This window comes from Hemicordylus capensis, chromosome 6, assembly GCF_027244095.1.
Source record: "Hemicordylus capensis ecotype Gifberg chromosome 6, rHemCap1.1.pri, whole genome shotgun sequence".
Taxonomy (NCBI): Eukaryota; Metazoa; Chordata; class Lepidosauria; order Squamata; family Cordylidae; genus Hemicordylus; species Hemicordylus capensis.
In genome coordinates this window covers 49992214-50012732 of record NC_069662.1, presented here as the reverse complement: position 1 = coordinate 50012732, position 20519 = coordinate 49992214, and the positions used below count along the sequence as shown (strand labels likewise).

Genomic DNA, 20519 nt, shown 5'->3' with positions numbered 1-20519 from the left:
TGTATACAATATTGTAATAATATTGTATTTTAATGAAAGGTGGCATATAAATTCAACAATGAATCAATAATAAAATAAAATAAAATAAAATAAAATGTCAGCCAGTGTGTATAAAATTGCTGATTAAGGATTTTGCTTACAGTGGTTTTGAAATTATAAATATATTAAGAATTGTAATGCAGAATTTACATAGTGCAGACACACACCAGAATGTGTTTGCAAAAAAGAAAAAGAACAAAGAAAAAGGACCTTACAGGGTTGTTGTGTGCAGTGGAAAATCTGAGGCTAGCACTATGCATGCTAAAACTTCCATTTAAAAGATTGGTGAAATGTAGATGGGGATCGTGCCAGACACCTTCTTCCGGGATTTCACATCCCATACTCTCCTCTCCTCCTCTTGTTTTGCCGTTAGGTGGTTCAGGTCATCTTTCAGCCCCGATTTCTTCGATCCTGTCTTCCTTCCCTCCACACCGGCTCCTCTTCCCCAGGCCATCACGTCATCGGCAAAGGGACTGACTTCCTCTTCGCAGGAGGAGGGGCCTGTTTTCCATCAGGACCAAGGAGAGCTCTCCGGCCTTTCCCTCCCCCAGCCGGCTGCTCTCCCATCCTTTGCTGTTCCTTCCTTCTTGTCATCAAAGCAGGGGGCTGGAGCTAATTTTAGGAAGAGAGAGAGGAGGGAGATACTTCAGAGTCATCCGATCCTGGAGGAGGTTAACGCAACGCCTTGTTTTCTGGGGGAGGGCAGGAAGAAGAGCAAGGGGTAGGGGAGGGGGTGGGGAGGAGGAGGAGGAAGAGGAGGTGGCACCAGCCGGTCGGTCGAGAGCGTCTCTCCCCTGGATGGAACCAAACTGTATCCAATCGACCATGGCGCTAGGGTTGTCTTCTAAGAAAGCATCTTCCAGGAACATCGCGGTGGAAAGGAAAAACCTGATTACCGTCTGTAGGTAAGAGCCAACGTACTTTGCTTGCCAAAAGGGCTGGAGCGAGTGGGTGAGCTGAAGAGCATCGTGTGTGTATGTGTGTTTGTGTGTTATGTGCTGAAGAGCATCATGTGTGTATGTCCCTCCACCCATATCCTAAGATGGAGATGACAGGGAGGCCCGGTAAGTAGAAGAGAGGCACCCGCCAGTGAATATTTGGGGTGCTGATAGCTATTCCAAACGCACGGTGGAACTTTAATTTTTTTTTGGTCATTTTGGTCGTTTTCGTCATTGCATTTTTATCGTTTTTTGTTTGTCTGCGTGAAAGCTCTGTCAACCCAACATCAGCAGCCCAGGGAAGCTCCCTCCAGGAAAGCAGCTGGGCTTGTATCAATCTGATGTTGTTGAATAGAATTGTAAGCCTGTCTGAATAAGATGTGCAACCATTCTAATGTGTGGTAGAGTAGTATAAAGACTCAACACAGGACACATATGGGTTGGGCTGGGAAGGGGTTCGAGCATAGACAGGGTGGAGGTGATAAACTGTACTAGGAAGAAAAGAAGACCAAGAAGCCAGGGATGTTGGAGACTCAAGGGAGTGTTTGATGGAGCAAGCAGAAATCTGGAGGAAAGGGAAGAGAAAGAAAGGCAGTGGAAGAAATCCATCCAGAACAATCTGCTGTATTTTCAGGGATGTTTATTCAGTGGGGTTGGAGTTAGGATTGTGTTCACATATGTCCTTTATGGGAAATCTCACAACCTAGGAAGTTCTCCTGCACTGTCAACTGGCTTGAGTAGGGAGAATCCTTCCTTTGTACCAGTCCCACTCCCACTCAATCATTTGCTGTTTGTCTTTGGGAATTAGCCTTTTGACATTTATAAGCTCCTGGTAGACTGAAGCAGCAAGCTGGTGGCAGTGCGAATGACTGAATGAAGGTAGAAAATTTGGGGAGAGCAGAGGGAGGCTGTTACTGTCAGTTATTATGAACTGTGATTCTTCAGGGAGAGAGGAAATTATAATATCCATGCCATCAAGGGGGAAAGAAGCAGGGAAGAGGAAGTGGGGAGATGGGGACAATTTCGGTTTAACTTTCTCCCTCCTGTTGTTTTGAGTGAAGGGATGAGGACAAGAAAGAGCTCCACAGTGAAACAGTGTACAGAGATGAATGCAGGCACCCTGGTTGAGTAGATGTGAGAACTGGGAAGTGACGTCACTGTGGAGCATCTTAGAGCAGCAGAAGCGGGGGGGGGGGAGAAAAGGAGGAGAAGTGGGATGCAGGAGGTGGCTGCCGTAGCAACAACCTTTCTCCAACAAAAGGCACCAGGCAAGGTGCAGGGCCATTCTGCCTGTTGCTGTGCAAGGCATTCCCGCTTTCCATCCTGCCTCTTGCTGAGACAGGCATTTCTGAAGCAAGGAGGGTGACCCAGCTTTAGGTGGAAGAGCTGGCTTTTTGTTCAAACATTTAGAATTTAATTTAAATTTTTAGAATGTATAGAAAGCCTGTGTGGGAAAGAGAAGGGAGAGGGTGGAGTTCATGGGCCTATTTATATCAGGGTGGATTTACAGCCTCTGGGCCTCAGCTTGCCTGAAGGTTGTGGAATCCCTTTGCAGAGGAGGAGGTGGAGGAGTAGATGTGGAGCATAATTACTTGAAATGAACCAGTGCTCTGTGCCGCCACCGCTGCCTTGTTGTGATTGGTCAGAATTTGGTTTACTGGCACAAGGCACCATGTACCTTTCACCCAACAAGAGAGCTAGGAACAATGGGTTATTGTGATGCTGTTGCTTTCCCCAGTAGTGAAGCACCCGCTTCTCCATTCTGCCCAACATTTATTTATTGTTAAATTTTAAATACAAACATAAGTCTATTTAATATATTAGAAATATAAGGTTGGTTATTTTAAGTAAATTAAATGTGTTCACCTGCCATTGGGATATTGGGTGCAGCTCTGGTCACCTCCATGTCAAAAATATATAATAGAGCTGGAGAAGATATGGGAAAGGGAAGCTGACACAATCAGGGTGGAGGATGGCTCATCTTATTTATACCAAAGGGTTTAAATATAGTCAGAGCTTTTGCACAGAGGGGGGAGAAGGGGACTGTGAGTGATATATACATATAAAACTCAGGGCAGTTTACATAGATAAATAATGGACAACTGGTCTTGTGGTAGCAAGCCTGACTTGTCCCCTTAGCTAAGCAGGGCCCACCCTGGTTGCATATGAATTGGAGACTAGAAGTGTGAGCACTGTAAGATATTCCCCTCAGGGGATGGAGCTGCTCTGGGAAGAGCAGAAGCTTTGAGGTTCCACCTCTGGCTTCTTCAAGGTAGGGCTGAGAGAGATTCCTGCCTGCAACCTTGGAGAAGCTGCTGCCAGTCTGTGAAGACAATACTGAGCTAGATAGACCAATGATCTGACTCAGTATATGGCAGCTTCCTATGTTCCTAATAAATAAATAAGATGGATCCCTGTCCCCAAAGGGCTCACAATTTAAAAAGAAACATGATAGACACCAGCAACACACACTCTGCTGGGGGTGGATAGGGCCAGTTACTCTCCCCCTTCTAAATAAAGAGAACCACCACTTTTAAAAGGTGCCTCTTTGCTCAGTTAGCCAATGTATTCACAGTGGCTGACATCCTGACATTCTTAACAAAGCACTGAGAAATGAGCAAAGTTGTGCTAGCATGAAAAATGTGGATTTGTGTAAATGCGCTATAGCATGCTTGCACACAATTTCCCTTTAAACAAATGAGTTGCACCAGTGAAAGCACGCGTGTGGTTGCACAACGCTAGTCTGGAACACAAGCGCCAGACTTCGCACAAGTAGCTAGCACAAAGCTTTGCACTAGCACGACATCCTTCTGCAAGCACTTCTTTAGGATGTTAACCACTGTCTCCCAATATAAGTAATTGTCATTATTTGCTGAGCCTGATACATAAGGCAAACAAAAAGAAGCATTTCTTCACATAAGCCATGGCTAGCCTATGGAATTTGTTGCCACAGGATGTTGTGATAGTTACTAATGCCTTTTTGCACAACTGTTTAAATACTGTAATCTAAGTGGTCAGTAAAACACATAGCAATACAAACCTCAAAAGAGAAACAAAAGGAAGGAAGAAAAGAAGGAGAGGCTGGAGAGGAAATGGTCTCAACAGAGAAGATTCATAGTGGGGATTGAAATGTCACAATAGAATAACACCTTTAGAGTCATCAGGTTGTTTGGTGAGACCTACATTTGATTTTGAAAATGTTATGAAAGGAAACCAGTGTTTGAATTTGCCTCCAAAGGAGAGCTCCACTGTAGATCCCTGCATTTGGGTTATTTCAGTCCACCAGGGGTATCGTGGAGGGAGGACGTGTAGGAACGGAGTGCTGGTACTTTTTGGCTTCTCTGGCTGTTGGGGTGGGCATGGGCATGGGCATGGCTATGAGGTCTGTCATGGAGAGTGTCTGCACTTCTGAATTGGCAGCTACATCACTGCTCCCCACTAACACTGCACCCCTGTATCCTGGTGAAGCAACTCTATATTGAAGGAAGTCCCTTTGTTTCCCACTAGACTATAATCTGGGGTTTTGCCATGAATAAGATAAATGATGCAGTCCCTGACGGATTTGGATTTATCCAAATTGTCAAATCAATTTCATTCATTCATTCATTCGTTCGTTCATTCATTCGATTTCTATACCGCCCTTCCAAAAATGGCTCAGGGCGGTTTACACAAGAAATAACAAACAAATAAGATGGAACCCTGTCCCCAAAGGGCTCACAATCTAAAAAGAAACATGAGATACATACCAGCAACAGTCACTGGAAGTACTGTGCTGGGAGTAGATAGGGCCAGTTACTCTCCCCCTGCTAAAAAAGAGAATCACCACATTAAAAGGTGCCTCTTTGCCAAGTTAGCAGGGGCTTACGTATCCAATTTGACTGGATAACAAATGGATCCTGTGGCATTATTATTATTATTGTTGTTAAGTATTTGATACAATCCTGCCATTGCATCATAAAGAACTATATATATTGTTCTCCCTGTTAGAAAAATAAAAATAAGTAATTTTAAATGGACTTGATAAATACTTGCAAGATAGATCTACCAGCAGCTTCTACCTGCAGCAGCCAGAAATGGGTCTCTTGACTCACTCTGACAAAAGTTAGACATGACTAAGAATCATTCGACTGTGGGATTCAGTGATTAATAACTATTGCTTGACTCTGCCCCATATGTTTACAGACAGTATGCAGACTAGGTGACAAACATGGTTGGGACTTTTAGCTGTAATTGGATCTTCCCAGGACTCCTGACTGGTCACTGGGCTGACTAAAGATATAGAACTTTATATTAGGCGGAATGTTGGTCTGACCTTGCCTGACAATTCTGGTATCATCAGACCCATCTGAGTAGGAGGAGTATCCACCCAGGAACCCAGATCTGTGTGTGCTCCCAAGAACCAGTTGTGTGCTGGCAAAAAGTGAGATAGGATGGAAATATGATCCCAACCATTTCTCAGGATTGTGCACAGGTATGGGATTCTGCCTGGATGTTCTTCCTGCCTGACTTTTGATCATGTGAACGGACCTATCATCTCATAGGCAAACAAGTATAGGCGCAGGTCTTTCATGAGGCAGGGTGAGGTGGTCACCTCAGACAGCAGATTATTTGGGCACTAGCAGGGTGGCAAGATGCCCCACCACTACCATCAGAACAGCCCTCCAGGACTGATCTGACTCTTGCAAACTTTGCAAGGAGTGTGGGGAGAAGAGAGGCTGCCTTCCTCTTTTTGCATCCTTGCAAAAGTTTCAAGAAGCACGAGGAGAGAAGAAGCAGCTACTGCAACCTTCCCCCCACCCGTTGTGCTGCTTTCAAAGCTTGCAAGGATCAGTTTTGAAAGGGGACTGCCCCCACCAGGGATATAGGCCAAGGCAGGATCACTCACCACAGTACCTTGGGCCACTCCTGCACAGGTGGCCTTCAGAATGCAGAAATATACTGATAGCATTATTTATGGGTTATTTCTAATTGCCTTGAAATAAGCCTACTTTTGTGGGGCTTTCTGATTCCTCCCCCAGAAATTGGGAGTTGGAAGGAGGATACAGTCATCGAGTTGTATGAGCCAAAGGCAGAAAGAGAATCAGACAACACAGATCTATTCAAGGCACAGACACAAATGCAAAAGAAAGTGCTCAGAGCAAAAGTAGGTTTGAGTGGGCCTCGCCAGCCAGGAGAACTGCAAAGAAAATTGGCAACAGGTTGCCAGCAGAACTACACTTAGTCAAAGCCAGGAAGTTTATATAGGGTTCTCAGCCAATCAGGCATTTAGGCTGGAAGCCGATCAGGGCCCAAGGAATACCAGAGCTGCTGTAAAAGTAAAGAGAGGACTTTTGGTTTGGAGGATTTCGGGGAGTCAGCAATTAGGGACATGCATGAGTGCATCCCTAATTTTGTTAGTGGGTGGGGCTGGCTCAGATTTACCATCTGAACTAGGTTAAGGAAGCTGTACAGCTTCCTACATCATCTAGGGGAGAATAATGTGGCAAGAGCAACTCTGACCTTCTGACTCATTCATTGGATCAGGGACAGGGGGCAGATGCTTCTATGGAGGAGTTGATCTGCCTTAGAGTCAAGGCTAAGACTGTGGTATTTTCCTCTAGGTAAGGTTGTTAGATACCACCTTAAGTGGCGCAGCAGGGAAATGCTTGACTAACAAGCAGAAGGTTGCCGGTTTGAATCCGCACTGGTACTATACCGGGCAGCAGCGATATAGGAAGCTGCTGAAAGGTATCATCTCATACTGCGTGGGAGGAGGCAATGGCAAACCCCTCCTGTATTCTACCAAAGAAAACCACAGGGCTCTGTGGATGCCAGAAGTAGAAATCGACTTGACAGCACACTTTAAGGTTGTTAGATATACTCACAACCAGTCACTCTCTGTTAGCCTGACCTTGAGCCTGAAGAAGCAGGTGACAATGTCGGTTCATTTATTTATTTGGCTTTATTTGGCTTGTTGTACACATAACTCCATTCCCAGGATAGACAAAATTACAACAAACTTTGGGCAGGGCTGCACTTTAAACAAGGAAACTAAACCACACCCAGCCAAACACAAACCTAATCTTAAAGAGGGACAGGACATCTCTCACCTAAACTTTATTCTAACATGCTTGCAGGCCTCATTTTGCTATGTAAACCACTTTAAGAACTCCCCCCTCCCGGAAAGCGTTATATAGATATTCTAAACAATGAAATAATAAATAAATAGGATGGGCAAGTGAGATTAGTTGCCAGACCCAGACACAATCCTACCATTAGGTAAGACAAAGTGTCCAACATCAACTGGTAGATGTGAAAGGGTAGCAAATAGTCAATTATTTCACTTATTGTTATTTTGTTTGCCATGGGCCAGACAAGGGGGAACAGCATTTGGATATTCTGCCTTAGGTACCAACTATTTTGAGCTATCATCTGCCAAGATCCTTACATGCTGGTATCCAGTACTCATCTACCTCTCTCAAATGGTCTGATTTGTATAGGACACAGTCCTAACGGTAGGATTGTGTCTGGGTCTGGCAACTAATCTCACTTGCTCATCCTATTTATTTATTATTTCAAATTTGAGCTTAGTTTGGGAAAAAACAAAACCCCACCCTCATCTTTATTAGCTTTCCTCTGTTCTTTATCACTTCCCTGTCTGCCTGTTTTATCAGAAGTGCTTTCAGTCATCCCCCAGTTGAGGCCATTGTGGGCTACATTTAGATAATAGCAAAAACACCTCACAGCACTTTAAACTAGGCTTTAGGAGTTGCACAATTATTAGGAAACCATTTTTATTGAAGAACATTCCTGTTCCATTGAATAGATTGGTGTTCCTGGACCTTTTATAACTGAGGCACATTTCTGAATCAACATGTACAGGCACAATTCATCCATATGTCCCCAAAGGCTTGCTTGCTTTTCTATTCTATTCTATTCTATTCTATTCTATTCTATTCTATTCTATTCTATTCTATTCTATTCTATTCTATTTTTATACCGCCCTTTCGAAATGGCTCAGGGCAGTTTACAATTAAAAACAGAAACCATTAAAACCAATAACAATTAAAACAGAGGTATAAATATTAACACCAGTTTAAAAACATCTTAAAAAAACAAACTATCATAACAATTAAAACCCTGAAAACCAGGTTAACATTAACACAATTAAAACTAATTAAAACCCGGAAAGGCCAAGCCAAACAGATGGGTTTTAAGGGCTCTCTTGAAGGTCAGTAAGGAATTAAGATTACGAATTTCTGCTGGGAGTGCATTCCACAGTTCAGGAGCAGCCACAGAGAAGGCCCGCCTCTGAGTCTCCACCAAACGAACCAGTGGTAACTAGAGACGGATCTCCTCAGGTGACCTTAATGTGCGGTGGGGATCATGTAAAAGAAGAAAAGAAGAATCATGTATTTGTAGAGTGTGCATGAATAAAGAAGATTGTATCCATCAGGGGTGTCTTTAGGGGGTGGCCCATGGAGCATGGGCCCCCAATTAATTGCTCAGAGCCCTGAATCTCACCAGCTGCCTCCCTCCTCCATGACTTCTTCCAGGAAGGAAGTGCAGCAGTGGAGGCTCCTGCATAGAACATAGGAGAGAACACCAGTGTTCCCTCTGATTCCCAGATGTTGTTGACTACAACTTCCAGAATTCCCAGCTGCAGTGGCTTTTGCTTGTGGATTATGGGAGTTGTGGTCAACAACATCTGGGAATCCCTATTAGAGGGAACACTGGAGAGCACCTAGCCTTACCTAGCTCTCTACTGCTGCTTCCACCCTCCACCGATGTGCTGTATTATAATATCTGAGACTAACAAAACATATGTAATTATTCTTGGTGTGGGGTATGATTGAGTCTAATTATCAAAAGTGGGGCTGTGTTCCTGGGCACTGTTCCTTCTAAGAGGGATTCCCAAATGTTGTTGACTTCAACTCCCAGAATCCTCAGCTGCAGTGGCTTTTGCCTGGGGATTATGGGAGTTGTAGTCAACAACATCTAGGAATCCCTGTTAGAGGGAAGACTGGTCCGAGGCGACCCCAGATCTTTTAAAGTACCTAGCAACACCTCTGCAAGAGACAGTGATCAATTTTCAGACTGACATTTTGGTAGAACAGCATTTCCATCATGTAAGGTAGAAGGGGCAATTTTTAGCAATCTCCTCTTTCCCTGTACTCATGTATCCCCACCACCACCATAGTATGCCTCTGAGGGTTCTACAACTCTCCGGGACGAATTTTTAAAGGCCCAAATCACCCCTCCCTGCTTGCACAATAGAAACTGCACTTCTACCAGTGTGTCCTCAGTCTGAATATTGGCCACTGATCTGGGAGTGCCTCCCGACTGGAAGGAAGCCAATCCTATCACACTGACTTCCTGAGCATCAATTCATGCAGATGCAGCTGACAGCCTCCTCTGAGGCTGGGCCATTCTTCAGAGAGAGTGCCTGAGTGATCCATTGGTATCCTGTGCACAGCCCCAGCAGAAGGCGATTGGAAGAAAAGCAGCAGATCCTGTAGAGACGCAGCAGGTAGCCTGCTGTAGGAGAGAGTACTTTGGGTTCACAGGAGTAATTAACTACTCAATATATTTCTCTCTGCACACTAACAGTTTTCTCACAGCACAGTAGTATATCCCAAAATATAGTGTGGGCATTGCCGGAGCAGACATTGGGTTGTATCTAAGGGAAGTTATTAATGGCTGACCAGGGGCAGAATTACCACTGAGTAACTATGTTAAGTAGACAATGTTAAGCAGATATGGGCTGCCTAATGGGGCTGGGGCCCCACACTGCCTGCCTCACAGCTTATTTTATTTTATTTTATTTTATTTTATTTATCTATCACATTTATATCCCACTCTTCCTCCGATGAGCCCAGAGCAGTGTACATGGTTATCTTTATCCTTGCAACAACCTTGTGAGGTAGGTTAGGCTGAGAGATACATGACTGGCCCAAAGTCACCCACTGAGTTTCATGGCTGAATGGGGATTTGAACTCAGGTCTTCCTAGTCCCAGTCCAACACTCCAACCACTATGCTAAGCTTCCCATTCCTCTCCCTAGTTGGCACTGGCAAAGAGCCACCATACATGAGCTCAGGACTAGACAAGCCACTCACCCACCCTCCCTCTCATCTCTCCCTTAACCCTCAGTAGCTTTGCCAGTGCTAATGAGGGCCAATGGCATCACTGCCTGGTGTGTGTCACTGGGCAATTATAATGGAGCAGAGCTGGTCTTGTGGTAGTAAGCATGACTTGTCCCCTTAGCTAAGCAGGGTCCACCCTGGTTGCATATGAATGGGAGATTACCTGTGTGAGCACTGTAAGATATTCCCCTCAGGGGATGGAGCTGCACTGGGAAGAGCATCTAGGTTCCAGGTTCCCTCCCTGGCATCTCCCAGACAGGGCTGAGAGAGATTCCTGCCTGCACCCTTGGAGAAGCCACTGCCAGCCTGTGTAGATGTTGTAGGCCAACATCTGCAGGAGGGCCGAAGTTGAGCAGGCCTGGTGTAGACAATGCTGAGCTAGATGGACCTATGGTCTGACTCAATATATGGCAGCTTCCTATGTTCCTATCATTAGCCTGTGCGAGGGCAAAGGGAGAGAGGCACATGGGTGGTTGCAGAGACAGGTGGCGCATGGCTCTGGCCACATGCACGCAGGTTCTTTGCCAGTGCCAGGGAGGGAGGGAGGGAGGGAGTCTAGGAGGCTTCAGAGGCCAGTGGTGGAGGGAGTGGGAGCCACCAAATAAATCAAGCTGTGGGCTGCTGCCCACACCACTACATTGCTGTGGCTGAGATACAGCACAGTACCCCATGGATCTGAGAGCAGAATGTGTGAGCCATTAAGTCCATGCTCACTGCTTGTGGACACAGGGCTGTTCTGTGCATCCTAAAGAGCACTTCTTCAGTGTTGCCTTGCTACTTCCATTGGGAATAATGGAAGTAGTGATGCAGCAACAAGGACTGGCTCCTTAGAAAGCACAGAACAGCCCCATGTTTGCAAGCAGTAAACACGGGGTGCTTAGTGCCTTGGCAACCACATGTGTGCCCCACTCTTGGATCTGCGGGGCGCTGCATTTTATGTCAGCCACCTGAATTAATGGTGACGCTCTCATCCCATTATTTTCAAATGGACTCAATCACAACTAACTTTCTTTGGATGTAATTCATTAACTTAAAATAGCTATCTTTTTAACATTATTTTTTCATATTCTAATACAATGACACAAGAAGATCAATTAACCTATATGTTCAACAACATTCATATAGGTCATTCATAAATCTATAGATTTATGAATATTCAGACAATAAATCTATATTCTGAATCAATGTGTTGAAATAAAAGAGAAGAAAAAGAAAGAATGAAATCCGCTCTCTAAATGCCTCTTCTTAGCATTCATATCATATGTTTTCAAGTGTTTCATATCCATTTGTAATTGTTGCAACAACTCTACAAGGTAAGTCTGGACGATTATCTTCATTTTGAAGATGGGGAGACTGAGGCTGAGAGACAACTTGCCTAATGTTTCCTGGTGAATATGTGGCAGAAATGAGATTTGAAGGGATGGGGAGAGATTCTAAAAGGACTCATGATGTCTTTAGTGTCCCTTAACTTCCAGTTCCAGGGGCAATTTTTATTCCTTTTGGATGTGGCTGAATGCTGTAGGCTTAAGGTATCTTGGTATTATTTGCTTTATTTACAAATATACAAGCAGAGCATATTAGAGGCAAAGAGAAAGTCCTTCAGCAAGGGGGAGATCCCCAGAGAGCAACTTGTGCAGTTCCTGTAGGCTGCACCCCAAATAATAGCTAACTCCAGCTAAAAAGTCTGTCTCCCTCAGTTTAAAACTGTCAGCTGTCTTTTCTGCTGCTTCTCTGTCCCCTCAGCTGGTGGCCTCTCATCATTTTCAAGCTCTGATGGGTATTTCATTCAGAACACTCAAGAAAGATCCCAAGCAATCAGGAGGCCAGGAAATCTCGGACTATTGGCTTTCTCTGGTGAAACATCTGGACTGTTAACCAGAAGTCTACCAAACAAAGGAATGGTCAACCAGATGTACTAACAATATTGTTGAAGCTGTGTCCAGTGCACAATTAATGGGGCTGACTCCATGGTTCAATTCTGTTTGCATCCCATATTAGGGATCAGGACCAGTCCTATGCATTTTTGCACCTGCTTTTTTTTTTAAAGGGTGGGGGAGGAGACAAATACTACCTCTCCTGCTATTGACTGGAGTTGCTAAGCAGGGTCCACTCTGGCTTGAATTTGAATGGGTGACTGTGTGAGCACTGTCTTCTGTAAGATATTCTCCTAATGGGATGGGTGTGTAGTTCTGTGGTAGAGCATCTGCATGCAGAAGATCTCAGGTTCAGAAGATCTCAGGTTCACTCAGAAGATCTCAGGTTCACTCAGAAGATCTCAGGTTCACTCAGAAGATCATGCAGAAGATCTCAGGTTCACTCCCTAGCATCTCCAGGTAGGATTGAGAGAGACTCCTGCCTAAAATATTGGAGAGCCAGCTCTGCCAGTCAGTGTAGACAATATTGAGCTAGAAGGACCAATAGTCTGGCTTGGTGTAAGGCACCTTCTATGTTCCCTTGTTGTTGCTGTTGTTTTTGTTGTTGCTGCTGCTGCTGCTGCTGCTTTGACACATAGAGCTCGAAACTCACATTTTCAGGATATTGAATTTGACATCCAATATAATCTTTTACACTGGCAGTTGTAGAATATTCACAGCCCTGTTGCCTGATCCACACTGATCCTGAAATGCCTCTCCCCAGGGGCATAACAAGGCTGGAGTGGGCCTAGAGACAAAATTTTAAAATGGGCCCCTCGCTGATACACACACACACACACACACACACACACACACACACACACACACACTTACTTCACATGTGACTTGCCTCTGGGGGGCCCCTCGAAGCGTGGGGGGCCCCAGGCAGCCGCCTCCCCCTGCCTAATAGTAGTTACGCCCCTGCCTCTCCCTCTGCTGCTTATGGCCACTTGCCGGTGGATAAGATGCACTGAATGAGCAATCCAACCCCTTATCTGAACATTGTGCTGACTCTCTCTCTCTCTCTCTCTCTCTCTCTCTCTCTCTCTCTCTCTCTCTCTCTCTCTCTCTCTCTCTCTCTCTCACACACACACACACACACACACACACACACACACACACACACACCCCTTGCCCCTGGTCCCATTGGTTTGTGGTGAACAGCAAGTAACTACTCTCCTCTCCTTAACATCATCTATGTGATTCTGGTTTTCACCACGTGCCTGAAACCCCTCTCAGGGGTTGAGATTTCATCGAAATGCCTCCCCCCACACCGCAATCTGTTTTTATCGACTTGCCTTTCACTGACAAACCTTAGCATCAAACAGGCCCTGGACCAGCTGTTAGTGTGGGCGGCAGAGGACGGCGGATTTCAACCTGCCTGTTGGAATAATCAACATTGAACTAGAAGAGAGAGACAGTAGGAAGAAAAGAATTGCAGAACACTCAGGATGTGGTGTTTTTCCAAAATGCCTCCATTTTGTAGGAGGGGCCCATCAGGGGGTGATGCTGATGAAGATGAGGAAGAAGAAAAAGATGTACTGTGGCTACTTTTAAACAAATAGCTAAGAAAATATAATTCTGTTCTTCTGAATGTAAAGAAAAATAGGACTGATGTTTATTTAGCCATGTGCATAGTTCAGGAGCTTTCAAACTGTGACTGAGATTCAAATCAAGGCTGCATTGTTACTGGTACACAACTCCCCAACTAACTGCACCAGTGCAGCAGGGAAGCAGCTGTTGTTGGAACCCTCCCCTTCCCCAGGAAGCCCTCTGTGCCTCCCCAAAATATGTCCCTTGAGCGTTGCACAGCCCTCAGGGACATTTTCAGGTGGCACAGTGGGCTTCCTGGGGAAGGGGAGCGTGTCAAAAATGGCTTCTTCCCTGTTGCACCGGTGCAGTTAGTTGGGAAGTTGTGTTAGGCTGCTCTCTCGCAGTCCCAGTGCAGCCTTGCTCTGTATCTCAGCCAGTGTTCTCAGAAATGTTATGATTCACTGGAAGCTTATCAGAAGCTTTACACAGAGTCAGATTATTGTTCCGTCTAACCCAGTATGGTCTACTGTCTTGGGCAGTGGCTCGCAGGCAGAGATCATTCTCAGCCTTCCTACTGAGATTTCTAGATGTTGGGGATTGAACCTGAGACCTGCCTGAGAGCTGCTGCCAGAGAGAATAGGCAGTACAGGGCTAGATAGACCCATCTCAAGTCTTGAATATCCTGAGTTATGATCCTTTCTCAGTGTAGACTGGCAATGGCAGGCAAGTTTCCCTGAAAGACACAACTGGCTTTCTGCAATGCTCTGTTGCAGATCAGAGCTTGTTGGGTATGTTCTATCTAGGGTAAATGGATGAGAGCCCAATAAGCATAGAATGATAATATCCCAGAATCCTCTGCAGCATGCGGGGATTCCACAGCAGATACTCAGAGGTTCCTTAGCAAACAAGTCAACATGGAACAGATTCCGTAAAACGTTTTAGAACTACCAGGATGCAAATGGATAGGAAGCTGTATCCTAATTGGCCTATTCAGTGATGAATTAGAAGAGAGAAACCGATGAGGATTTTGAGCCTTGTGACTAAATAGCCCTACCTCCATTTCCAGATGTTTGGGAGAAGCAGGCTGCATACATTCAGTGGGAAAGTGAAGGCACGTTGCACATGCTTAAAGGCCACACCCTATATTCCAGAACTGACATTTTACTGCTAAGTGCTGGTTCAAGGGAAGCCTAGCAAAGGCTCACGTCTTTGGGGGGCAGAAAGTGGAAGGCTGCCTCAAGTTCTGGGAAGAATTCAAGGAAATGCTTCTCACAACCTTGGTCAAGAATGGGAAGCACGTCCTAAAAGCCAGTTTCTCCCACTCTCTTCTCCCATACATCACTGTTAAACCTGGTTATGGCTTTTTATGTTTCACTGTAGATTTTCTGTAAAGACCCTGCTGGAAAAATATACAATAGAACCCATTGATGACTCATCAGAGGAATTTGTGAACTTTGCTGCCATCCTAGAACACATACTTAGCCATCGTTTCAAAGGAGACCATGGTAGGACTTGCACTGAGGGATTATGCTTCTCTCGAGAGTGCTTAATATTATTACTGTTATTGCTATGTTGTTCAGAATTATGACTAGACAGCATGCTTTGTAATATATGTGTTGGGCAGAGGTGGGGTGCAAACAGAAAGAAAGTTTGAGGAGCAGCTTCTCTCTCAATTTTGGGGGGTGGGTGGGAGAGGAAAGACACTTTTTTGGGGGGGATTATGTTTTGCCAGACAGAAACTCTTTGGGGAAATTCTTCAACTACTTAGGGGAGGACCTGCACCCCTGGGGCTGAGTGTCACAAGCTCACTCTACTGAAGAAGCTGACCAGAGATTTATGACACAATAGCCAGTTGGAATTGTAGCTCAAGTTTCAGCTTTACTGATAAATGGTAAGTTTTAACCGTCTCACCATGAATACAGGATCGAAGAGTGAAAGCACCATAGACCCAGTACATATCTGATAACTCAGGCTTTCCAGTAAAACTTCAGATGCCCACTCCAGAGTCACAAACTCTCCAACAAAAGCTCAAAGCAGATTAGACGTGTTGTTTCCAGCAGTTTGTTAAAGGCACAGGCTGCCAAATTTATAGTCCACAGCCACATGCACTTAATCAACACTCCACCCCCGCCAGCTGCCATAGATTCAATCCGGCTCTTGCTGCCTTCTTGTCAGTTGACTACTACTCTGTAATTCCCTCACCTGCTGTTGACGTTATTCCCGCCTGCGTCCTTGAGGAGATAGTGGCCGTTCCATCTCTGGCTCAGATCCTGATCCTTCTCTCCCAAGATCACCCGGCCCTGCAGGCCTCTCCTGTGACAACTGCTCGCCCTGGCCTGTCTCAACTACTTCCCCATTCAAATCACCGGCCTGTTCCTCCTCAGGCACCTCCCCACTTTCTAGTAAGTCCCCTGCCCCCCACTCCTCTCCAACGTCCTCAAGTGGGGGCATGACACTGAGAACGAAATCTGTCAGTGAGTGTGAGTGTGTGTGTGGGGGGGGACACAGCATGCCACTTTTGACTGATAGATAGATTTCCTCAATATGGTAGAGCAAGCGCAGGGGAATCCCCTTCTTGTGTGTAATTCATGAATTATATTGGGTTCTTCCTGAGTGCTTGGTGGGTGGCCAAGTATACTTGCTTCTGGGCCAGTCTTTGCAACTCCTACAACTCTGTGTAGTAGACCAGTATTATTCCCTTATTACAGGCTGAATGGCTGAGATGGAGGTATAGTTGCTTGCCCAAGGTCAACCAGTGAGTTGGATGGCTGTGCTGAAATGGTTAGCAGTGTCCCCCCACCCCACATATAGGTTGTAGTCTTAGCTGCCACTGCATTACAGGAGCTATTTCCTAGACAGACACCTGCTGTTGACACAAGAGTTCAGAGCTATCGGAGTCTGTCAGAATCTGGCCAAGCATCCTTACCACTAGGTCTGTTGTTGAGGGTGGGGGTTCTCCCACCCTGTGGTACTCCAGATGTTGCTGAACGACAACTCTCATCATCCCCAGCTACATGGCTGGGGATGGTATAGTTCAGAAACATCTGGAGTACCACAGGGTGGGGACCCCTGGTTTAGGGAAGCTGGGCTTCTAATACATGACACTTAAGAGTGGGAAGGAAATAATAGTTTCCTGCAATGTCAAGCAAGACGTGAATGTACTTATGTCTTGGTTGCTTGGCCACTGCACTACCCATGGGTGGCCAGAATTTATGGTTGGTACATGGATGTTCTCTTGCTCACAACCTGTCCCATCCCCTCCCTCAGGTCCTGTCAGTTGGTTCAGCTCCGATGGGCAGCGCGGCTTCTGGGATTATATTCGCCTGGCCTGCAGCAAGGTCCCGAATAACTGCGTCAGTAGCATTGAAAACATGGAAAACATCAGCACCTCCAGAGCCAAGGTCAGAAGGCCTCATGGACTGAGGCAAGCCCCGCCTACCCAGCACTTTCAATCATGCAGCTGAGTGCACGGGGGGTGGGTGGGTAGGGCAATGGATTCATCCAAGGAATGCATCATTTTTTGTGGACATCTCTTTCAGGAAGAACACCTAGAGCAGTGTTTCACAAACTTCTGACAACTGAGGCACATTTATTTTCTGAATTAAAATTGGGAGACACTTCACTCATACACAAGAGTTACCCAACACCAGTGAACATAAGAACAGCCATGCTAGATCAGGCCGGATGCCTATCTAGTCCAGCATCCTGTTTCACACAATGGCCCACCAGTTGCTTCCGAGAAGCCCACGGGCAAGAGCTGAGGGCATGCTCTCTCTCCTACTGTTGCTGCTCTGCAACTGGTATTTAGCAGCATCTTGTCTCTGAGGCTGGAGTGAAGCACACCAAAGGCCGGCCCATCCACTAGGCAGACCTAGGCAGTCACCTAGGGCACCAATTTTGGTGGTGCATGTATATTGTGCCAGAACATAGCACTGCCAGTTATTCTCCCTCTTCCTCTTGTATTCCACTCTTGAAGCACTGCACAGTGGTGTAAGAATGTAATATGTAATCCTGCATCCTGCTCTCCAAAGGGCCTGCACATTCTGCTCCCCAAAATACACAGTCTTTGCTCATTGTACCTCAGTCCTCAATAAACATTGCCTGCCTCAGCATTCATTTTCAAAAAGAAATGGTCTCAGACTGGATTTCCAAATTAGCAGCAGCATCTATTCATTTCTGAAGTGTTAGAGTTTTGCCCCCACAATAGACTGGGAACTCTCTCCCACTGTATCCTCACACTAGTGCAGGCTAGTCATTCATTGCTCAATTCGCACAGGCTGTGTATTTGACCTTGCGAACGAGCAGCCTGTGTGGCTCAAGTTAAAGCGGGGACTCTGCGCTTCTTGGCTGTTGGGGGTGGGACTCAGACTTTGCCTAGGGTGCCAAGAACCCTAGGGCTGGCCCTGAACCCACATATTATTTTTGCATGTGTCACTGATCTGGGTTCACCTCATGGTTTGCAGAAGACCATCCCAGAGCAGCGACTCGAGCAGAAATGCAATGAGCAGCTTCCTCTGAGGACAAGGGTTATTCTGCTGTCTCTCCCCCCATGCCGCCCCAGCCCCCAACTGAGGCTGATTGGAAGTAAGGCCAGAGCAATGCATAAAGCATATAGAGATGCAGTGGACAGCTTCCCCTGTCAGTAGAGACTTTGTACTCACAACCTTTGAGGCTAAAGACAAAATGTTTGATTTTGAAGATTTTATTTGTGAGGTTCTTATGGATGTTGACATCGGACCGCACCATATAGAATGTCGAGTCTGTTCGCTTGCTCCACTGTTCCTTGTTTATGACTTTTGGTCTGAAAAAGTAAATTATTGATAACTAAATGTTTTCCAATACAACCAGATCCTGGATGAAGAACAAAGAGACACTCACCATATGTCAAGACAATCCCTTCCTAGCATCTGTTCTGAACATTTGGGAATCAAAGTCTTACCTAGCCCTGAAACTATCCCTGGTATCTACATTTACTAGGCAGGCTTCCTTTCTGTCTGGAAAGGAAAGGCCAAATACTACAGGGTATGGAAAGGTACTAGAATCAATAGATAGATTGAAGTTAGATATAAAGACAGGTTGTTACATTACAGCATGATAAGGGAGATTTAACAGTACCCTGGTATAAATTTTTACCAATACTCCTTGTGGCTCTAAATCTAAAATGAAGCATCAAATTAGACACTAAATAGATAATTGAGAGGCTTTGGACATTTAACAACAAACAAAATAATATGCCATCCATGGAAAACCAATATTGGTTTCATATAAACTGCTAGGTTCACAAAACCGAACTCTGACCTCTGTTTTACCCCAAAATGGGCACTGGAGTTGGGAGACTACTCAGAAATGTGGCCCCAAATATAGACAATTATCCTATTTGCATCCTCTTCCTGCTCACGTCAGACATGTGCATCATGTTAGCCATAGGAAACACACACCGAGTCTAATCCTAACCACACAATCTATGTTTACTCAACTCAGAAATAAGCCTATTTATTTCAATGGAACTGGCTTTGAGGCAAGTAAGTTTAGGACTGCAGCCTTAGAGAGGGAACTGTCTGAGTGAGAGATGACAACCTACACAGCACCTCCTAGGAAAAAATATTGATCCAAGTTTGTCATTGGTATGACAGGAGCACATAACTGGTTTCTTTCATCCTGGTTTCCCAGGTTTGCCCCGCAAGCCATCTTTATGTCATGATCTGGAGCCATGTTGAACCAATCACAAGCCTGGTTCATCACAAACTAAGCTTTCTGTTGATGCTAAGTTTACTTTAGTTGGTCAAAGTACATTTTTAAAAAGTTGTCATTCCAACCAGCTGTAGTTCTATCTGTCGTAACAAATTTTCTTTTATAGGGTCGGGCATGGATTCGTGTGGCACTGATGGAGAAGCGTATGTCAGAGTATATTGCCACAGCACTGCGGGATACCAGAACTACCAGGTGGGAATTTTGAGTAGCTCTTTGATAAAAGCATCATTTCCCATGGTGATTAGACCCTCCCCGCCCCCCCGCTTCTGCTGCCCAATTGTCTCTGTGGTCAAACAGGTTTTGTAGATTTGGAAAGCACTATAGTTACATTTTGATGCAAACCTTTAAGCAAAACCCACCCATTCAGTCTCCCTGGACAAAACTATTTTATATCTATACCGTTCCCCCCCAACACACACACTTTTGGGGGGTTAGAGCTTGCTTGCATCTGACAAAGAGGACTCTGGCCCATAAAAGCAAATAGCACAATAAATGTGTTGATTTTTGAAGTTCCTTGGGAAATTTTGTTTGTTGATTGCTGTGGTAGATTTTGCTCAGGGTCCTGATGGTGCATTCTCCACGTCCTGTGTGTGATATGTCCTAATCCTGTGAAACATCCATTTCTTTTAGTTGTTCAGTTATTCTGACATGATTATATGAGTGGAACAACTTGTGCAATGAGGAAGAGTGTGTAGATACAATAGTCCATAGTGTAATTTGTCCAGGTTTGAGGAGGAGTGGACTACTAACAAATGGTGAAATATCAGGGGGTTGGCTCCCAAGAGATTGTTCCAGAGGCTTTATGGGAAAGGTGAATTTTGAGGAACTTCTTGAAGGAAAGGGAGAGTCAGCATCCTGTTTAGTCACTGCTTGTTCAGAAGACCCATCAGTATATACATGAAAGTTTAGAATGCTTCGTCAGTGTATATAAAGTGTAGAGATACACATATCAGGCAGTATATAAATATGATAAAGAAAACAAACAATATGTGAAGATCTTTTCCTCCAATTTGCATCACTGTACACTTTTTTTTTACTTTGAACCTCATTTATAAATACAACAAATATTTATATACCGCTTTTTAACAGAAGTCCCCAAAGCGGTTTAAAGTAAAGTGTGCTGTCGAGTCGATTTCGACTCCTGACGCCCACAGAGCCCTGTGGTTTTCTTTGGGTAGAATACAGGAGGGGTTTACCATTGCCATCTTCCACGCAGTATGA

At 45.1% G+C, this 20519-nt stretch overlaps 1 protein-coding gene across 2 annotated transcripts in view; it reads left to right on the top strand.

Annotated features, from left to right (window-relative positions):
• Nucleotides 1-528: 528 nt before the first annotated feature.
• Nucleotides 529-20519, top strand: part of RUNDC3A (RUN domain containing 3A) — a 31157-nt gene continuing 11166 nt past the window's right edge. Inside the window, exons 1-4 of one of the 2 annotated variants that reach the window (XM_053265496.1) lie at nucleotides 529-944; nucleotides 14928-15052; nucleotides 16815-16948; nucleotides 19405-19490. In XM_053265496.1, coding sequence (XP_053121471.1) covers nucleotides 838-944; nucleotides 14928-15052; nucleotides 16815-16948; nucleotides 19405-19490 — 452 coding nt within the window. In that variant the 5' untranslated portion in view covers nucleotides 529-837. The remainder of the gene's footprint in view (nucleotides 945-14927; nucleotides 15053-16814; nucleotides 16949-19404; nucleotides 19491-20519) is intronic. The other variant, XM_053265497.1, reaches the window with a different exon arrangement.